The sequence below is a fragment of the Mauremys reevesii genome, linkage group 7 (assembly GCF_016161935.1).
Source record: "Mauremys reevesii isolate NIE-2019 linkage group 7, ASM1616193v1, whole genome shotgun sequence".
Taxonomy (NCBI): domain Eukaryota; kingdom Metazoa; phylum Chordata; order Testudines; family Geoemydidae; genus Mauremys; species Mauremys reevesii.
The window spans coordinates 125,925,946-125,947,599 of record NC_052629.1 but is presented as its reverse complement, the minus strand read 5'-3'; the positions used below and the strand labels follow the sequence as shown (position 1 = coordinate 125,947,599).

At 49.7% G+C, this 21,654-nt stretch overlaps 1 protein-coding gene across 11 annotated transcripts in view; it reads left to right on the top strand.

Moving 5' to 3' along the window:
• LOC120368544 (SRSF protein kinase 3-like) overlaps nt 1-21,654 on the top strand; it is a 59,380-nt gene that overhangs the window by 18,829 nt on the left and 18,897 nt on the right. For 7 of the 11 annotated variants that reach the window (XM_039480662.1, XM_039480663.1, XM_039480669.1 and 4 more), the window contains 7 exons: nt 4,233-4,440; nt 7,639-7,749; nt 7,826-7,967; nt 8,120-8,228; nt 9,030-9,117; nt 18,586-18,673; nt 19,413-19,519. In XM_039480662.1, the coding sequence (XP_039336596.1) occupies nt 7,922-7,967; nt 8,120-8,228; nt 9,030-9,117; nt 18,586-18,673; nt 19,413-19,519 (438 nt within the window). In that variant the 5' untranslated portion in view covers nt 4,233-4,440; nt 7,639-7,749; nt 7,826-7,921. Of the gene's footprint in view, nt 1-644; nt 799-4,232; nt 4,441-7,638; nt 7,750-7,825; nt 7,968-8,119; nt 8,229-9,018; nt 9,118-17,936; nt 18,149-18,585; nt 18,674-19,412; nt 19,520-21,654 lie in introns of those variants that run through there. The other 4 variants (XM_039480671.1, XM_039480664.1, XM_039480673.1 and 1 more) reach the window with 4 other exon arrangements.

Sequence of the window (21,654 nt, the reverse complement as noted above, 5' to 3'; positions counted from 1 at the left end):
ATAGTAAATATAAAGAAGATTAGGCTTACACAGACACCACAATTCCCTCTGATCGTCTAAGAGGGTAGTTCTCAAACTCCCCCCCCCGCCGCAGACCACTTGAAAATTGCTGAGGGTCTCGGCAGACCACTTAATGATCTTTCCAAGTGTCGTTTGTACCATTCGTTAACTATTGTAAAGCTCTTTGGATAAAAGCGCTATAAAAAAATTTTTGTTCTATAAATAAAAGCACAAAACTCATTTTAATATCAGTAGTCGTACCTTTCCAATGCGATGGATGTGCCCTCTCTCCCCCACCACAGCAGCCCCTGAGCTGGGACTGGGAAGGAGGGGGGATGTCTCTCCCTAGCAACCACAGCCCTGGAGCTGAGCAAAGTCACCTCTTTCTCTGGCTGCTGCAACCCTGCACATCCCAAATTTCCCCCACTCCCTCTTCTCACCCGATTGCCCCCTCCCACCTATCCCCTATTCCCCCCCAAGGCCACCACTTTACCTTACATGTGAGTCTTCTCCAGGGTCCAGGCACCTAATTAGTGAAGCCACACCTGTGTGGCTCCACTAATCAGGTGGGTGGCCCTTCATTTTTTTGTGTGCAGCCACCCAGGTGTGCATCTTAAAGGGAACTATCCACGGACTACCTGAAGGGAGCTCGGGCCACAGTTTGAGACCCTCTGGTCTAAGAGGTCCTTCTGTTCTGTCAAGGAGTCCATTGGTTTTGAGAGTAACGGTTATCTGCTGCTCTGGTACAGATGGGTGCTTCAGCAGGAGCTGCTTGCTGCGGTGGCAACTACCATTGAGGTAAAGGCGGCTGCAGAGGCAAATGCTGCCTTCTGGTGGCAGATACAGAAGCTTGCTGAGGCTGTTTGGCAGCTGCTGCTGGAAAAGCCTGCTGGCTGAGTTGCTTATGGTAGTAGTTGCCAGGGCAACCTCAGAGTTCTCTTGCTGCTGCTGAAGCTTCTGCTTACAGGTGGCTGCTTCTTCTTTGCAGGCATCTTGCAGCTTCTGTTCTTTAAGGTCTGAACCCACTACTACTAGAAGCTCAGCTTCTAGTAGTAGTGCTGCTGCGTTTATATACGGTGTGCTCTCTCGGTTCAATCCTTTCAGCCAATCAGCTTTCTAGCTCCTCCCCAGTCCCTCCTTTGTGATGTTACCCTTAAGGCCCTCCTAGTCAGATGTACCTGTAGATCATCCTCTTTTGATATCATCTTTAAGCTCCTCCCCTGACACCATCTTGGATTTGAGGGCTTTTTGCTGAGTCATTCGCTACAGGAAGTGGAATTTCCTAGTCTGTCACAGGAAATGTAATTTCCCACTGCTTCACACTGTATCTCTCAGAGATGGAATCTTCCCCTAGCCTTTCCCTATATTTGTCATTTTGGTCAGCCATGTTGGATTTTCTAAATTTAAGTGATCATTCATTTCTACTTAATTAAAGCCTTTATCTTAAAACTAATTATTCTTTTATGCAGCCCAAAGGGTCTTGATACTGTTACCACTCTAATTATTTCAATTGGGGGAAGTGAATTTTACAGCAATTATAAACCCCTTCCAAGTTTTTTCTGCAAGGTGCTGCAAGGTATTTCAGAACATCTAAAAGCACAATCTCTTGGCACACCAGGGAACGTACTGCAAAACTTGAAAGAGAGGGTGTGGTAGAGAAAAGATGCAGAGCCACTGCTGGAACTCTGCATAACCAGCTTTTTTTGGATGCACATAAGCGCAAATGGGAGTCTGGTTCTGGGATGTGTACGGTAGTGATTGCACAGACAATTCCATTCACATTTCCTGGCATACGCGCCAACTTCTCCTGGTGCTGGTGGGTGCTCGTGCCCCCCCAGCCCTGCCCCGACCCCATTCCAACCTCTTTATCAAATTCCTCACCCCAACTCCGCCCGTTCTCTGCCCCTATTGGACTCCGTCCCCAAATCCCCGGCCCCGCCTCTTCCCTGCCTCCTTTCCTGATCATGCCACATTCCCGCTCTTCCCCCTCCCTCCCACAGCGTGTTACACCGTGAAACAGCTGTTTCGCGACTGCAAGTGCTGGAAGGAGAAGAGGAGGCGGAGGCGAGGCGGAAGCGGAGGTGAACTGGGGTTGGGGGGCGGGGCAGGGAGCTGCAGCTCCGGAGCACGCACGGAGTTGGCGCCCATGTTTCCTGAGCTGCATATGCCAGAGCGTGCTGTCCCCGCACAGAGAAAGGAGGGGCAAGGGGCCTACTAGAAAGGCCCTGTCTCCTGCTCATTGTGTGCACTAGGACTACGTTGAGCTGTGTGCGTTATGACCCCTGGGATTGAGCTGTTCAGCGTTGAGGAAAGATTTTGTATTTCCATCTCAACTAAGCTGTCAACTTTGTTCTATAAATAGGGTGACCAGACATCCCACTTTTAAAGGGACAGTCCTGAATTTAAGCCCTCCTGCAGATGTCCCTACTTTTTAAAAAAAATGGGCAAATTGTCCCATATTTTGTGTCTCCCCCCACATCAGAACTGGCAGGTCCTGCTGCTGGTCGGGTCTGTGCTCGCCAGCCGCCCGCCCGCCCATGGCCAGGGCTGGGGGTGGTCCAGTGGCCGCCGATGGGCGTGGGTATGCAAGGCTGGTTGCGGGGCGAAGATGCAGCGCATAGGTCCAGACACTCCCCCTGCTGGTCTGTCAGCACAGCGCCTGCTGCATACCGCTTCTCAGCCAGCAGGGCCCTGTCCCCCATCCCGTTTCCGGCCAGCGCTGGCTGCGCACTGCAAGCTGCGGTGGCTGATGAGTGTGAGTAGGTGCCAGGTGGTGGCCAGTTATGTGTCGCCTCTGCTGCCCACCCATTGGCCCTTTACGTGTTCCCCCTGTTCCTGTCCTCTCCCTGCTTTGCTCCTTCACCCCTGCAGCCTCGCTGCTCCTCCATATCCCCCTAGCGGGTCTTGTCCAGCTCCCACCACTGTGCACAGAACCAGCCCCTGGTTGGAGTGCTCAGCCTGGCCGGCAGGCTCCTTCCATCCCTCACTGCCAGCCCCAGGAAAGCCCAAGACTCTCTGACCCAGGGCGCTGGCCAGGAGGCGCTGAGCCCTGCATTTGCCACCTCTCCACCTCTCAGCTAAGCTCTGGAGTGGCAGGGAGGAGCGATTTCCAGCCTGTTCATGCCCCGAATCTTCACGCTGCACAGCAGCCCCCAGGGCAGGGGCGTAGCACCCTCTTCACTTGCCCCTCCCACCCTCCCCCAGATCCTGTCCCATGGAGTGCGGGGCTGCTCCATCCCCTAGACACCCTCCTCTGCTAAGTCACCTCTCTGGCTGGGTTCGCTGAAACCCCTGCAGTCAGGTTTCCTGGGCCATGGTGCATGGGTTTTGGGATTAACCTCTTCCTGCCTGTGCTGTAGCCGGGGGACAGGAGGCGGTTGGGTTATGTCGGTGGCCAGCAGCAGCCTGGAGGTGTTAGCTGCCTTTTGACACTGTGCAGGCAGGAAGGGACCAGTTGCTTCTAGCCACATGGGCTGGGGTGGGGGGGCGAGATGAGCTCTGCAAAGACATGTGCCAGGTAATTTCTTCCCCCACCTCCCCTGCAGCTGGAAGCAGCTCCCATCCCTTCCCTCCTGCACAGTGCCAAAAGGCTGCTGCTGGCCACATTCTGGTGTGAACCCTGGCAGAAATCTGGAGAGTGGGGGACATGAGACCCTGCGTGCCCCCTCATATGTTGCCTTGGGAAGACGCGGCACCAGGTGCTGGGATAGGTGAGTCCATGCCAGGGGCCCAGCCAAGTATGGAGGTTGGAGAGCACCAGGCATGGAGGGGAGGGTCAGTTGGTCACCCCCGCGGTGTGAGAGAGAAAGGTAGGTAGGAGTGGGGGGGTGGGTTGGAGTGTGTGGGTCACCCCTCCCCATGTGAACCCTAAAGCCTTAAAGATAAGATAAAAAGAATCCAACTATCCAGTATTTCTTTTTAACAGGGGCTCAGTCAACTTGATGTTAATTTGAATGTTTGTACTGCATAGTTCTGATTGATTGCCGTTGAACTCGCTGAATAACAGTAATTTTACCAGGCGTCCCGTATTCAGCATAGGAAAATATGGTCATCCTATCTATAAATAGCCTCCAGGGAGCTTTCAAAGGGTTTACTTTGTGGCTGGATAGACTTGCTGCTAGGAGAGAGTTAGAAGCAGGAAACAGGTGCACAGTTATGAGTACAGTAAAATGACCCTATCCCAAGCTGTCCAAGGTCTTCTAACTATTCTGAAGCCAGTGCTGTTTCCACAGGGGCTTTGCTGTGATCTGATCCCATGTCCCTTTCCTCACCACATACCTCCGGTGGTGCAGAGGAACTCGCTCCACTCAAGGATACCCCTCCCATCCAAACCAGACTAAAAAGGAAAGCAGGAACGCTCGGTATCACACTTCCAGGAGCTCCTGAAGGCCCCAGGTCTCAAGTAGAGCCGTGAGCTCTGCCTCCATGAGCTACTACATGGTAAGTCTATCAAGAACCAATGGTATTTAGATCCGCAAGGGGCTGCTTTTACTGCATGTGCCAAGGCTTGCAGGGATGCTTACTTGGAAAGCCCTGCCCAAATTGTGTCCTGGCATATGTCTCTTTCACACATGAGAGAAGAAGCTACTGCTCTCTGTGGGTTCAACTGCTTTACTCTCTACAACCATCTTCCCAAAATGAGTATGACAGGTATCCTCATGTACCTCACAGGGGTGCCTGCAGATGGCGCAAACCCACGAGAAGGGCTGCTTGCCCCTAGAGCCACTCTGGGACACTGGAAGATGGAGCTTGTTGGCTTGTGCAGGACAGCATCTCCAGCAATGTAGCACTACTGCTCCTTTTGCAGATTATTTTTAAGATAGAAAGGACCAATATAATCAGCTAGTCCAAGGGTGGGAAAACTTTTTGTCCCACGGGCCACATCTGGATATGGAAATTGTATGATGGGCCATGAATACTCACAAAATTGGGGTTGGGGTGCAGGAAGGGGTAAGGGCTATGGCTGGGGGTGCGGTCTCCAGGGTGGGGCCAGAAATGAGGAGTTCAAGGTGCAGGAGGGGGATCTGGGCTGGGGCAGAGGGTTGGGGTGCAGAGCGGGTGAGGGCTCCAGCTGGAAGTGCTGGCTCTGGGATGGGGCTGGGGATGAAGGATTTGGGGTGTAAGGGGGTGCTCCAGTCTGGGACAGAGGGGTTCGGAGGGTGGGAGGGGGATCAGGGCTGGGGCAGGGGATTGGGGACCGAGAAGGGGGCGGGGTGCAGGCTACAGACGGTGCTTACCTCAAGCAGCTCCCACAAGCAGCAGCATGTCTCCTTTCCAGCTCCTATGCAGAGGTGCGGGCAGGCAGCTCTGCATGCTGCCCCGTCCGCAGGCGCCGCCCCTGTAGCTCCCATTGGCCGCAGTTCCTGGCCAATGGGAGCTGCGGGGGCGGCGCTTGGGGCAGGGGCAGCATGCAGAGCCCCCTGGCTGCCCCTACGTGTAGGAGCCAGAGAGGGGACATGCCGCTGCTTCTGGGAGCTGCACAGAGCTGTGGCACGCATGGAGCGTCCCCCCCACCCCTCTCCCCGGCTCGAATGCGGGAGCAGGGCAAGCCCCAGACCCTGCTCCCTAGTGGGAGCTCGAAGGCCAGATAAAATTGGCTGGTGGGCCAGATGTCGCCCATTGGCCATAGTTTGCCCACCCCTGATCTAATCTGACCTTCTGCATAACACAGTCTAGAAAACCTCACCCAGTGATTTCTGCATTTATCCCATAACATGTGTTTGAGTTATAACATCTCTTTGTAAAAAGATACATAGTCTAGATTTGAGTGCTGGAGAAGCCATCACAACTCTAGGTGATGCGTTCCAATGGTTAATTACTCTCACTATTCAAAATGTGCATCATTATTTCTGGTCTGAATTCAACTAGTTTCAGCTTCCAACCACTGGCTCTTGTTATCCCTTTTTCTGCTAGATTAGAGATTACTATCAGCAACATCTACCCTGTGTAGGGCTTGTTTCTAGAGCATTGCGTACCTCTTAACCTTGTTTTTAGTGATGTAAATAGGGAGAGATGTGAGAAGCTTCATTTATAAGGCATGGTTTCCAGACATCAAATCATTCTTGTAGTTGCTCTTTAATGCCCTATCAGAGTGGTAGGAGATAGATGGCAGGGCTCTGTGCTGCTCTACTGGCATGGCAGTAGATTTAACAGGCCCAGTTCTCTACTCACCCCAGTGCAGGGATCACTCCAGTGATTTCAGTGTTACATTGATATGAATCTGGTCATGGAAAGTTGTTATTTACAGGAGAGTGACAAGTGAAGGATGGGGGCTTCTGGAACTTTGTACCTAAAAAGAGACAGAGGCTTGAAGTAATGCATTATGCTTCAGTTACAGAACTAAAAAGGGAAGTGGGTTAGAGGCAGCCACCTTCCCTTTCCATGCTGCATTCTAATCTGTTCTTCCTTGCTTCAGCCTCAGGCAGGGGAAAATAAAGCAGTGGAGACTTTTGCAGTCCCAGACTCCCTTTACAGAAGTGTAGCCACAGGCCAGGGAATCTGCTCATACCTCACGCTTGCCCAGCAGCAACAAGAAATGCAGCTACCCCTTGTAAGGTTTGGTCCTTAAAGGCAGCTTTGTTGCTAACAAAGGAAGAGCAGGAGGTGGTAAACGCTCTTAGGTGAAGAACCAAAAATGACAGAAGAAGCCACAATTCCATTCCAGAGTTGCTGGGGAAATGCTCTTATTGCTTGCCTACACTTGGTAATACCAGAATAGCTATGCTGGAATAATTATTCTGAAATACACCGTTACCTCGATATCATGTCACCCAATATAACACGAATTTGGATATAACACGGTAAAGCAGTGCTCCGGGGGTGGGGCGGCGGGGCTGTGTGCTCCGGTGGATCAAAGCAAATTCAATATAACACGGTTTCACCTATAAAGCGGTAAGATTTTTTGGCTCCCAAGGACAGCATTATATCAAGGTAGAGGTATAGATATTCCAGATAAATTCTCATATGGACACTCTTACTAGTCTAGTACATTTCAAGTGTTGATTAGCCCTTGGGTTTCACCAACTAACTCCTCAGAATTTAAGGGCAATATTTCTAACATACTAGTAATCTAATCAGACTAACTAATATCACATTTGTTAGGATTCAAGTTAGTGAAAATTGCCAGATGGCCACTACACAGACAAATCCTTAGCATGAATCGCTACGTTGGGTGTTATTTTCAAAAGGTTGACTCCTAGTGTGCCAAAAACAGTGGTCTCGCAGAGTTTTGGAGCATTATTTCAAGATAATCTGTTATAGCCAATTAGCTTTTGTCCTGGGCTGGGCTGCAGAGTACTGGAGTTTCCAATGCATAGAGACTATTTAATACTAAAATAGAATGTGAGAATCTGCAGCTCAATTAGACAGTGTGCACATTAGAGACCTGCCCTCTCCCTCTGGTGAGCTTGATCTGTGTGCTCTCTGCAGGAGGCCAGGCCAGCACTGTAGCCTGTCAGAGGGAATGCCTGGCCCTTTCCTTCAATCCCCACTAATCCTTTGGAAATCCGAGCAAGGCAGCAAGAAACCTGAGACTCCTGCCTCTCTCTGTTCTAGCTGCACCCAGCAAGGAGCTCTGCTCAGCTTGAGTCATCTCAATGTCCCTATTTTGAAATCTTAAAATAATCTCTAATCCCTCAGGAAATGCCAGAAATTTTCATAACCCAGATCCAATTCTGAGGAAACAGAGGGGAAGGAACAAGGGCTGTAGAGGGGAGAGGGGTCAAAGATGAGATCTGAAAAGAAGAATAGGTAAGCTGCAGAGCGGAGGGCACGGGTGCTTGGTTGAAATACCAATAGGTATGCACATACATAACTCTATTTACAGGAGTAAAATGCTGAAGATCGTGCTGTGTCTGCTCCAAGTGTCAGATCCCTGTTCCCCCTCACCTGCTCATCCTGAGGACTGCAGCAAGCCTCTGGCATGGAGGGGTGGGGATGCCAGGAGGACCCTGCAGAGTATTGTGCAGGTGAGTCCCAGGAAGTGTTACCAGTTTGGTACCCAAACTTCCTTGCCATTCAGCCTGGGAGATTTGTAGACTCTGGGCTGAATCGTTGAGGTCAGTCCTCCTTTCTGTTTGGTAGTCCCACTAATGGGGCTATTGGTGATCCATCTCTGTAGGAGGCTACTACCCTGTGCAGAAGGGAGACACATTCAGTGGAAGATACCAGGTGGTGCACAAGCTGGGCTGTGGCTACTTCTCTACAGTCTGGTTGTGTCAGGACATGGTGTGAGTAGCACAATAGAGACTATTCCAAAGGGAGGGGAACTCTGTAGAATGGGGCTGTAAAGGGATGTTCAGAGTCCATCCAGGGGGGAAAGGGGAGGAATTGACCCTCTCTATCTGGGCAGAGGAAGGAACAGCCCAGAGGAATAGCCTGCCCTGAAGGCAGGGATGTGGGTGTTTGGGTGGTGGTGGGAGGGGATCAGCAGAGCTAGGTAAGCTGTGAGGCATTATTTCCCAAGCAGCCATTACAAGAGGGCTCCATTGAAGTGAGTGGGGGTGAGTCTGACAGCAAGAATCAGAGGGGAAGGATCTCTAGGAAGGGAGCTGGTGCTTGGACACTAGGCAAACAGCCTAGGTTAGAGAGAAGTGAGATGACATTGGTGAGTGGATTGCTTTGTAGTCTGCGGTGCTGAGCTGTGCCTGCAAGAAACCCTACTGGATTCGTCTTTGGCCCTGAAGGGGACAGGTCTTTTTTTATATTTACTTTTCTGATTTATAATATGCTCTCTCTCCACCTGGCCAGACCTCTCTTGCTCTCAGAGGGCGATGGAGCTCTAAGATTAAAGTAATAGTTGCCAGAGGGAGATGAATACAGGTCTCCACCCTGCTGTGTGAGGTAGGAGGGTGGGGATGTTAGAGGCAGCAGAGAGGTGCAGGGCAGCCTCTCTCAGTACAGAGCACAGGCATTAGGGTGGGTCACTACAGGGTAAGCAAAGACATGGAGACTCCTCCAGGCTGCATGATGGGAAGCTGGGCTGGACAGAACTTTTGTGCACTGGTCTGCTGGTGTGATTCCTTTCACAGAGAGAAGAGGCGTGTAGCTGTGAAGGTGGCCAAGGGTGGGGAGAGCTTTGCTGAGGCTGCCCAGGATGAAATCTCTCTCCTCCAGTGTGTATGTACCTTCCCTGGCTGCACTCCAGGGAGCATGTTGGCTCACAGTGTGTGGGGATTGCAGCTGTTTTCAGAGCTCTGCAGTACTAGTCCACCTCCTCTAACAGGTCTCAGCCTGATGGGAGCCTGGCTGGCAGCAGGGAGAACACATCAAACTCTATGTAGAAAAGAGCCTCAGGCAGTGGTGTAGGCAGGTTTTCAGTGTAGGGGGAGCAAACATAAAAAAGGCGCCCTCCCTCGGCTCCCTCTCTGGCCATGCCCCCTTAGCTCCTCCCATTCCCCCCCCCCCAGCTTAACCCTGGGACCGGCTCAGGACTCTTGCGGGCTTCCCAGGGGTGCGGATACCCCCCCCCATCTCCCTGCGGTCCTGGGAGAGTCTCTCCTGCCCAGCGAGCTCTGCAGGTATCCCCCGCCGGGCTGTGCTGCCCGGCCCCACCCACGGGGTCCCGTCTCCCCCCGCCCCAGACTCCAGGCTCCTGCGCCGCGCCAGAGCCCCCCAGTCCAGACAGCACAGCCTGTGCCCCTGCCCTGTGGGCCCAGCCCCGGGGAGCCCCTCACCCGGACCCCCCAGTGCAAAGCACCGGACACCCCCCCCCCGCTCACCTTCCGTCCTGCGCCGCTGCCTGTCCCTGGCCTGCTCCCGGCACTCGGCGCACTCCATGCAGGGCTCGCCAGCCAGGCGGCCTTAAAGGCTCAGGAGCCCTTTCGCCTCCCCCTGCCCTCCGTATTAGCAAGGGGCAGGGGGCGGTGGGGAGCGCTTGGCTGCCAAGTCCTGAGCCGAGGAGCCAGCTCCCTTGCTCCTCCAGCCGCATCTGCCGCCCCCCCACGGCTCCTCCAGCCACACTGCTGGCAGAGCCAGCCCAGCAGGCACCACTTCTGTGCCTGCCGCCCTGAGAGGAAGCAGCAGCTTCCCCTTAACCCCGCTAGCTACGCTACTGGCCTCAGGTCAAGTGGTGTGAAAAGTGGTATGATGTCCCCATACAGGACTTGAAGTGTTTTTACTCTCTTCCAACTCCTAACTCTCTTGTGGTGATAGCAGTAAACGAGAGATCACAATAGGGGAGATCCTATCCTTTGGAGTGGACTTGTGAGTCTGAGAGGTTAGACTTGATTGGGAGGAAAACGTACACCTCTACCCTGATATAACGCTGTCCTCAGGAGCCAAAAAATCTTACCGCGTTATAGGTGAAACCATGTTATATCGAACTTGCTTTGATCCACTGGAGTGCGCAGCCCCGCGTCCCCAACCCCAGAGTGCTACTTTACCATGTTATAGCCGAATTCATGTTATATCGGGTCGCGTTATATCGGGGTAGAGGTGTATATGACTTCATCAATGCAGATGAGCATTAGAAATCAGCAGGCGCTACTAACCAGATATGACTTTCTTAATTGGGATGCTATGTCCAGATTCACAGAGAAGTTGACAAAAGTGTCCTGGGAGGAATTTAAGGCTTTTGATACAGAGGCCCGTCTGGAGGCCAAGACTTCGTTGTAGTCAGCTCTGGACATGGCAGATGCTTCGGTTGGAATTATGGCACCAGCTGTGACCATGAGGAGGGCCTTGTCATTGCAGAACTCCAGCATAGCTTGTGATGCTCAACGGATCATAGAAGACTTATCTTGATGGTCATTTTTGTTTTCAGAAATTGACAACACTTGACATTTGTTTAAGCACTCCTGGGCTACTTTGCATTCCTTGGATATTTATACCCCAGCCACAAAGAGGCACCGCTAGGGGAGGCAGTAGCAATACTACTAACAGCATTTTTGCTGCCATTCATCCTTTTCTGAGAAACAGCAGATTTTTCCAGGAAGGGTCATAAGATGGCAGAGGAAGAGGTCTTCTGGGTGGAATTTCAACCAGCCAGATAGTCCTCCTCCAGTGTCCAGCAAGCCTCTATTTTGACTTGCCTGTCCAGGGCAGCATTCTAGTTGTGACCTCCCCATCTACGTCTCCTCAGTTCAGAGACAGGCTGTCTCACTTTTACAGTGCTTGGGATATGGTTACCGTAGACAAAGGGGTCCTAAGTACCAAGTGATTGGGTCATGCCATAATTCCTGGCCATTGCCCTCTACTCCATCCCTCTGAAGGGACCTCTCTCATGAGTCACTGCTCCTGCAGCAGGTCCAGAGTCTGCTTGCACATGGAGCCATAGAGGAGGTTTCTCTACAGCATCAGAAAAAGGGGTTCTTTTCCTGGTATTTCCTGGTCCCCAAATTCAAAGGAGGGATGAGACCTATTATTGACCTCCACAGCCTCAGCAAATACACTAGATATGTAGGAATCCATATGGTCACCCTAGCAAATATGCTTTCTGCACTGAACCACAATGACTGATTTGCTACCATGAACCTTCAGGATGCTTATTTCCATATGGCGATTTTCCTGAGCCACAGGAGATTTCTGAGATTTGGTATGATGGGGTAACACTATCAGTACACTGTGCTTCATTTCAGCACCTCACATTTTTAAAAAATACATGACTGACTGTAGTGTCAGCATACCTCAGAAAAAGAGGAATTAATATTTTCCTGTATCTGGACTATTGATTAGTGAGAGACAAGTTCAGAGAACATGTGTTCTCCCAAGTCACACTACATCTAATAGAATGTTAGGAACCATTAAGAAAGGGATAGATAATAAGACAGAAAATATAATAATGCTGCTATATAAATTCATGGTATGTCCATACCCTGAATACTGAGTGCAGTTCGCAACATCTCAAAAAAGATACATTAGATTTGGAAAAAGTACAGAGAAGAGCAACAAAAATTATCAGGGGTATGGACCAACTTCCATATGAGGAGAGATTAAAAAGACCTGGACTATTCAGCTTGTAAAAGAAATGACTGAAGGGGATATGAAAGAGGTTTATATAATCGGGACTGGTGTGGAGAAAGTGAACAAGGAAGTGTTGTTTACTAATTCACATAACACTTGAACTGATGAAATAATAGGTAGCAGGTTTAAAACAAACATGGAAGTACTTCTTCACACACAGGGGCGGCTCTAGCCATTTCGCCTCCCCAAGCACGGCGGCACGCCGCGGGGGGCGCTCTGCCGGTCGCTGGTCCCGGGGCTCCGGTGGACCTCCCGCAGGCGTGCCTGCGGATGCTCCACCCAAGCCGCAGGACCAGCGGACCCTTCGCAGGCACGCCTGCGGGAGGTCCATCGGAGCCGCCTGCCGCCCTCGCGGTGACCAGCAGAGCGCCCCCTGTGGCATGCCGCCCCAAGCACGCGCTTGGCGTGCTGGGGCCTGGAGCCGCCCCTGTTCACACAACACAAAATCAACCTGTGGAATTCATTGCCAGGGCTGATGTTGTGAATGCCAAAAGTATAACTGGGTTATAAAAAGAATTAGGTAAATTCATGGATGATAGGTCAATCAGTGGCTATCAGCCAAGATAATCAGGGATGCACCCCATACTGTGCATGTCCCTAAACCTCTGACTGCCAGATGATTGGACTGGATCACAAGGGATGGATCACTAGATAATTGCCCTGTTCTGTTCATTCCCTATGAAGCATCTGGCATTGGACACTATCTGAAGACAGGATACAGGGCTAGATGGACCATTCGTCTGACCCACTATGGCCATTCTAATGTCTCTTCTGTCATCTGGGACTGATATTGAACAAAAAGAAGTCAGTGGTAGCACCAACTCAAAAGATCATGTTCATTGGGGCCATATTAGAGTCTACAAATTTGAGAGTGTTTCTGCTGAATGAATGATTTCAAACAATTCAGCATCTATGTCTGGCACTACAATCTCAATCTTCAGCTATGGTCCATGTATGCCTGAAGTTACTAGGTCATATGGCTGCATGTACTTACATCATCCAGCATACAAGCCTGCGCCTTCGCCCGCTTCAGGTGTGGTTGAAATTGGTCTATTGCCTAACTTGTCATTCTTTGGACAGGTTTGTCTGAGTTCCTCTGAAGATCCTAATGGTACTGGACAGTTCAGAGTAACATATGCCAGGGTGGTCCCTTTGTGCATCCTCCCCCAGCCAGGACTGTAGTCACCAATGCCACCTCAGTAGGTTGGGGAGCACATCTAGCGGTGTTAAAAGTTCTTGGCTTGTGGTCAAAACAGAAAGTTTCCCTCCAAATCAACATTCTGGAGCTCTGGGCCACTTACAATGCCTGCCAAGCTTTTCAGGATCACATATGGGGCACACTGGCTCATATACTCACTAACGCTACCACCGCAATACTATATGAACAAGCAGGGAGGAACCTCCTTCAACCAGCTGTGTCAGGAAGCAATAAAGTTACGACAGTTCTGCATCATGAAGAGCATCGTTCTCACTAAGCAGCTCACTTACCTGGGGTCCAAACTAACTTGGCTGATCACCTCCACAGGAATTTCTCCCACGATCACATGCAGTCTCTGAAGTCGAGGGTGCTGAGTCCATCTTTGCAGAATGGGGCATTCCAACTATCAATCTGTTTGCAATGAGAGACAACAAGGAGTGCCACCAATTTTGCTCTCAAGTTGGTCTCAATACAGATTCCCTAAGTGACACCTTCCACCTCAAATGCAGGGGTCTGCTTTGAGGTTCGCCTTCTCTCTAATCCCAGAGGTCATTCTCACACTAAAGTTGAAGCATACCAAACTTATTCTCATTGCTATAGCTTGGCTCACGCTGTGTTGGCTCTCTGACCTACTGGTCTATCGGTTTGATCTCCCATATCACTGCCTCTTCATCCCGATCTACTGACTCAGCACTATGATCAAGTTTTGCATCCAGCAGTCACCCTCTTCATCTCATGAAGTGGATGCTGCATGGCTAGATGAGGAGGAAGGATGTTTGGAATGTGTTGCATTGCTATGGCTTAACAGCAGGAAAACCTTTACGAGGGTAACCAAGTGGAAGTGTTTTTCAGCATGGGCGCTTGCTCGGAGGAAGCCAGCTGATGCTTGCCTGTATTCAGGACATTTTGGCATACCTATTGCACCTTGAGTCTTCTGATCTCTCACTCAGTTCATTGTGGGTTCATTTAAATCTTGCCATTTCATCTGCCTATTTGAGATCAGCCACTTTTCTCGAACCCCGTGGTGGTTAGGTTTCTAAGGGATTATTTGTTTCTACTAGGGTGACCAGATGTCCCGATTTTATAGGGACAGCCCCAATTTTTGGGTCTTTTTCTTATATAGGTGCCTATTACCCCCACTCCTGTCCTGATTTTTCACATTTGCTCTCTGGTCACCCTAGTCCCTACCCACCTGTGAAAGAGCAGGTTCCATTGTGGAACCTTAATACTGTCCTGGCTCCCCTCATGGGTCCTCCTTTTGAGCCCCGGCAACCTGTTTTCTGTCCCTCCTGTGCCAGAAGATAAGCTTCCTTATGGCTGTAACAGCATTATGCAAACTGCAGGCCTTAATGGCACAGCCCCATACACAGTTTTTCAAGGACAGTGTGGCCGTGGGGCGGCAGCCAAATTTTTTTATCAAAAGTAGTTTATCAGTTTCACCTTAACCAAATGATTTATTTTCTAGAGTTCTTTCCTAAACTGGAATCCAACACAAATGAACAGTGGCTTCAGATGTTGGATATGAGGCGACGCTTGCCATTCTACCTACACAGAACTAACCCTTTTCGAGCATCGCCTCATTTGTTTATTTCCTATGTGGATTGAAGGAGGGGGGTCAGGTGGTATCTGTGAAAACCATTTCCAAATTGATAAATTCTTGCATTACACTAGCATCTGAAGTAGCTCAGGCCATGCCTTCACAGAGCTTGTGAGCTCATTTGACGAGGGCCCTTGCAATGGCAATAGGATTCCACAGTGATATTTCAATATTGGACATTTGCAAGGCTGCTACCTGGTCATCTATACATACTTTTACTGCATCTCGATCTGATGCAAACTTTGGAAAGGCAATCCTGCAGTCACTGCTTAGGCAGATTGCGAGCCCCACCTCCTATGAAAACTGCTTGCGAGTCACCTGAATGGAAAATACGTCTGCACCCATGCCTCAAAGAACAACAGTTACAATACCAGTAAGTAACCATCTTTTACGCTGGGAGCCCCTCTCCCTTTCTGCTGCAGGAAACAGAGACCATCTCTCACTGCACTATAACACTCATTATCCTGAGTTGTTGAGTATGTTGGTGGTTGTTCTCCTCCTGCTGCTTCCTCTTCCTCCATCCCGTAGTCCTTACTCTCAGTATTCACAGGGTGAGCTGAGCTGTTCCACTCTGGCCTCATTCCCGTAAGCTGCTCTAGACATCCAATAACAAACTGAGGGAGCACCTCAGGGTGGGGGATCTCCACCTTTGCAACAGGAAAAGATCCTCAAAGGTATTTAGGTGCCTAAATGGAAGATCTGGGTCATTGTCTTTAAATGAAAAGCTTGGGGGGGGGGCGTATTCTGTGTTTGTACAGTACCTAACACAAAGGTCTCCTAGGCACTATGGCAATACAAATAAGTTATAACTTTTGCAAAAAGTACACAATGCAGCAAAAAGTATAACAAGACACTAAGCTTGTAGCCTGAGTTTCCTTGTGTGCTCATGCCTATCTCATCCATTAGTTGTACCTATTAATAATGTCACTAATTGTTCCTGAAGATGACTTAAACTTTTAGGTCTATGGTGGTGGTCAGGGCCAGTGCAAGGATGTTTTGCGCCCTAGGTGAAACTTCCACCTTGCGCCCTCCCCCATCCCCGAGCCCTGCGGCAGCTCCCTGCCCACCCTGCCCTGAGGCAACCCCTCCATGGCAGCTCCCCCACTCTGCCCTGAGGCGCTCCCCCTGCTGCAGCTCCCCCTCTGCCCTGAGGCACCTCCCCCGCAACAACTCCCGCCCCCCGCTGCACAGCTCCCCACCCCAGCTCACCTTTGCTCCACCCCCTCCCTGAGCCCTGCGGCAGCTCCCCGCCCCAGCTCACCCCTGCTCTGCCTCCTCCCCGAGCACGCCGTCGCTGCTTCACTTCTCCCACCTCCCAGGCTTGCGGCGCTTAAGCTGATTGGCACCACAAGCCTGGGAGGCGGGAGAAGTGAAGCAGCCACGGCGTGCTTGGGGAGGAGGCAGAGCAGGGGTGAGCTGGGGCGGGGAGTTCCCCTGCGTGCCGCTCCCCCCCTTACTTGCTGCAGGCGGCCTTCCCCGCGCCCCCCTGCCCCAGCTCCCTCTGCCTAAATGCCGGCGGCAGAAGATCCGGTTGCCACTGAAGAAAATGCCGCCCCCAAATCCTAGCGCCCTAGGCAACCACCTAGGTTGCCTAATAGGTTGCACCGGCCCTGGGGTGGTGGCAGATCTTAGGACTTGTCTACATATAGAAGTTGCACCAGTTAATTTAAATTAGTTTAGTTAAATCAGTGCAACTTTGTGTCTGAACTTTATAGTGTGGGCCTGTAAATTTACCAGCCCAAGTTAAACTGATATAAGACAGGTTTATAGTGATATGAGTCCACCCACAAAGTTGCAACAACTTAATTATATTGGTATAAAATCAGGTATATCGGTGTAACTTTGTAGACCTGGTCTTAGTCTTAATTTAGAAATAGTTTTGTTGTAAATCCTTTCTATTTAGCAGCGTAGCAGACCACAATTCTCCAGTACTAGGCCTGAGTGATATTACAAGTAGGGCTGTCAATTAATCACAGTAAACTCACGTGATTAACTCAAAAAAATTATTCGCGATTAATTGCACTGTTAAAATATAGAATACCAATTGAAATGTATTAAATATTTTTGATGTTTTTCTACATTTTAAAATATATCAATTTCAGTTACAACACAGAATACAAAGTGTACAGTGCTCACTTTATATTATTTTTATTACAAATATTTGCATTGTAAAAATTATAAAAAATAGTATTTTTCAATTCACCTCATACAAGTACTGTAGTGCAATCTCTTTATCATGGAAGTGCAGCTTACAAATGTAGGGTTTTTTGTTACATAACTGCACTCAAAAACAAAACAATGTAAAGCTTTAGAGCCTACCAAGTCCACTCAGTCTTACTTCTTGTTCAGCAAATCGCTAAGAGAAACATATTTATTTACATTTATAGGAGATAATGCTGCCCACTTCTTAATTACAATGTCACCTGAAAGTGAGAACAGGCATTCGCATGGCACTGTTGTAGCTGGTGTCACAAGATATTTACATGCCAGATGCGCTAAAGATTCATATGCCTCTTCATGCAAACGCCTGCTCTCACTTTCAGGTGATATTGTAAACAAGAAGCGGGCAGCATTATCTCCTGCAAATGTAAACAAACTTGTTTGTCTTAGCGATTGGCTGAACAAAAAGTAGGATTGATTGGACTTGTAAGCTCTAAAGTTTTACATTACTTTTGAATGCAGATTTTTTTGTACATAATTCTACATTTGTAAGTTCAACTTTCATAATAAAGAGATTGCAGTACAGTACTTGTATTAGGTGAATTGAAAAATACTATTTTTTTTACAGTGCAAATATTTGTAATAAAAAATAAATATAAAATGAGCTACTGTAGACTTTGTATTCTGTGTTGTAATTGAAATCAATATATTTGAAAATGTAGAAAACATCAAAAAATATTTAAATGGTATTCTATTATTGTTTAACAGTGCAATTAATCGTGATTAATCTTTTTAATTGCACAATTAATCACGATTAATTCTTTTAGCCCTAATTACAAGAAATTATTTAAGTTTCTAAAAGGAAACATGCCAACATGCTGACATATTTTTACTGGCCAATGGAATTTGTTATATCAGATGATGGGCCAAAAATTCTAATCCTCAGGTTCTTGAAGTGATACCATTGTTATTTGTTACCTGCACTGCAGTAATGTCTAGATCTCATCCTCATTGTGCTAGGTGCTGTACAAACAAACAGCAAAGAGATGGTCCCTGCCCCAACGAGCTTACAATATAAACATAAGCCATGAGAGAACTGGATGAGGATGCACAAGGAAACAATGAGACAATTCTGATGAGCATGATAAGCTGTGGCCATGTGGCAGAACAACCTTTCCATATATGTGGGCAATACCCTTGGAAGGGAGTCAGATGTGATGGGTTTAGTGGTGGTAAGTACCCCCAGAGGGGGATTGTCAGGAAATATCTGAGCTGATCAGACACAGCCCTAGGCCATTTATGGGGAATTGTGTCTACCCTTCACCTGGGATACGGCTGGATAATTGTGAGGGAATTCACCATAGGGGATTGGACTCCACTAATGTAATTGGAGTTGGGTTTGTTCAATTCCCTCATTGCTGGGTTTCACCAATAAAACATACATGAAAGCATCCAAATTACGCAACCATCCACTAACAATATACTCCAAGCAGAGCTATTAGCCCAAAAAAAGGTGGAGAGACTTACTATAGAATCCTAGGGACCTTGCTATTGATTTTTACATGGAAGAGGCTCAGACATTATGGTGGTGGATGACAGGATAAAATGCAGAGAGCGAGATCCAATACATGTATTCCACTAAATAAGAGGTTTTTTTGACCACTCTCAGGTGAGCAGCATGAAGAAGAAGGACCGAGCAGGGGAGAATATTGTCCATTGTTTAGATGACTTTAAAATGATTGGAGCAAATGGCTTCCATATCCTTCAGCTAAGAATAGTGGCTTTCACTGTTTGCAATGCCATCAGCCAGACAGAATGCTATGCTGTTGAAAAGACTGGCTGTGCCCTGTGAGAGGGGCAGGCCTGGAATTGGGAGCAAGGGGCCAGCCTGGGGTATGTAGAATGGCAGCTGGGAGTGGGAGAGAGAGGCTGGACTCGGGGATGGGGGTGTGGGATGGCAGCTGGGAGTGGGAGAGAGAGGCTGGACTCGGGGATGGGGGTGTGGGATGGCGGCTAGGAGTGGGAGAGAGAGGCTGGACTCAGGGATAGGGGTGTGGGATGGCAGCTGGGAGTGGGAGAGAGGCTGGACTCGGGGATGGGGGTGTGGGATGGCGGCTAGGAGTGGGAGAGAGAGGCTGGACTCAGGGATAGGGGTGTGGGATGGCAGCTGGGAGTGGGAGAGAGAGGCTGGACTCGGGGATGGGGGTGTGGGATGGCAGCTGGGAGTGGAAGTGAAGCACTGGCCGATGGGGCATAGGATGGCAGCTGAGAGCAGGGGCCAGTCTGGGGGGGCATAGGATGTGGCTGGAAGCGGGAGCCAGGGGCCAGTCTGGTGGGGGGGCATAGGATGGCAGCTGGGAGTGGGAGCAAGGGGCTGGCCTGGGGAGTGGGGCATAGAATGGTGGCTGGGAGCAAGGGGTGGCTGTGGCTGTCTAGTTAACATCAAAGTGAATGGGGATAGCATTCTCTCTCTCAGTGAATCCCTGACTTTCCTACATGTGTGCTTGGTATTTGAATTGCTGGGTCCTTCTCTGCGATGTCTGCTGAGGAGCCATGGAGCCCAGGGTCTCCCCTTGCCCTTTGTGAAAAAAGCCTTACAGCAGGTGAGAGCTCGGAGCACTGGAAGGGGGAGGACACGGAGGGGCGGGGGAGGCCTGTGGGGTAGAGAGGATAGCTGGGCAGATTGGGTGTGCAGTGGAGGAATCTTTTAGAACACTCAGGATTATTTTACTAAAGCATAAAATCCAAATGTGGTTTTGTCCCAAATTTAAATACAGTTCCTGTGAGATGGAGATCATTTCCCTACCCAATGACACATCTGGCCTCTCACTTACACCTTGTAGGCTGGTGTGTTTTTATCTTCCAGTGAAGAGGACTGGAATAGCTAGCTATATACTGGTTGGGTTTGTCTGCCGTTTATTCCAGTGTGATTAAAATAAATCCACAGAGGAACAGATCAAAGAGGTCAAACCTATTACAAGGCAATACTGTCCAGTTGTCCCTTCATGAAAGAAAACAAAAAGTAAAAATGTGACATAAATCCAAGAAAGAACAAATAAAGCAAAAGCTGTGCCTGGGTCTCATCTCTTGGGATATCTGGACCATTTGCTATTCTTCAAAACCCATAAAGCCATATCAGCCTGCCAGGTCTCAAACTAAGCAGCATCAGGTTGCAGAACAAACCCTGAGGCGCGTCTTTACTTTGTGTATTAAACTGATGTGTGCTGTTACTGTGCACTACGAAACAACTTCCTCATCTTGCTCCAGAGGTGCCTGCACTTCAGTGGCAGATGTAAGCTCTGTCTAGATTTATTTGTCAAACGCATCAGGACTTTTTGCTATGAAAAGTCAATAAAAATCCAAGATATTTTAAAGACATTACCAAATTAGTTAACAAAAAATACCAAAATGATGACATAACTAAAAAGCTGATAGCTAACAGGAAATACAAATATATGTTTTAAACTGAATTGTGTGGCAGTACCTAATATTAAAATGCATACGGTGAAAAGAGTCATCAATGTCCTTACATGATCTTTGGGTTGCCTAGCCTACCCCCTAATTTTACTGGAATTTTGAAAGCACTGCTTGTTCAGATTTCAGTGGCCTTTTGTAGACCTGTGCCTGGGAAATTCACTACTGATATTGTTGAGGTTACAAGTTGCAAAATGACATATTTAGAAAGTTGGTTCAGCTCAGAATAGTCAGTATTATGGCGTGTTACTTCACTGAGCAACTCTTGAAAATTAATCTGCTGCCCACAGGGACACATGAAACAAACCTGCTGTCATCCATTCTGTCTGTTGACATAAGAACCTCCATCCAGCTGCTCTAGCTTTGACATCATCATGGAAAATTCTTTTTTTTCCTCCCTCCACAATTAAAAAATCTGCTGTTGACAAGCTGGCTTCAGTGTGCAGTCATAGCCAGCACTGAAAGCAAGATAGACAGGGAGACCACTTAGTTAAAGAGTCTTGAGTGGGCTCCAGTTTGGCTGTGAGGTTTGTCTATATACCTTTCTTCGTGGTAGTACAAATTGCTAGCACTTTGCTTCATAGATCTCTCTCTTTCCTTCCACGCAACACGACCAGAGGCCTGGGCTGCAGCAAGTGCCTTGGCTGAATGATGTTTTAATTTAGGGAGTGATCCCCCATGCTCTGATCAGAACCAGGGGCGGCTCTAGGCACCAGCGGGCCAAGCGCCCGCTTGGGGCGGCATCCTGGGGAGGGCGGCATTTGGCCCCGGTGGAGCTCCCGCCGGCATGCCTGCGGCAGGTCCACCGGAGCCCGGGACGAGCGGACCTGCCGCAGTCATGCCTGCGGGAGCTCAACCGGAGCCGCGGGAAGACGGGACCCGCCGCTCGTCCCGGGCTCCGGTAGACCTGCCGCAGGCATGCCGGCGGGAGCTCCACCGGGGCCAAATGCCGCCCTCCCCAGGATGCCGCCCCAAGCGGGCGCTTGGCCCGCTGGTGCCTAGAGCCGCCCCTGATTAGGATCAGTGGGAATTGAGCTTAGGAGGTCATGCCTGCGGCAGGTCCACCGGAGCCGGGGCAGCGGACCTGCGCGGTCATGCCTGCGGCGGGTCCCGTCTTCCCGCGGCTCCGGTTGAGCTCCCGCAGGCATGACTGCGGCAGGTCCGCTCGTCCCGGGCTCCGGTGGACCTGCCGCAGGCATGCCGGCGGGAGCTCCACCGGAGCCAAATGCCGCCCTCCCCAGGATGCCGGAGCCGCGGGAAGAGG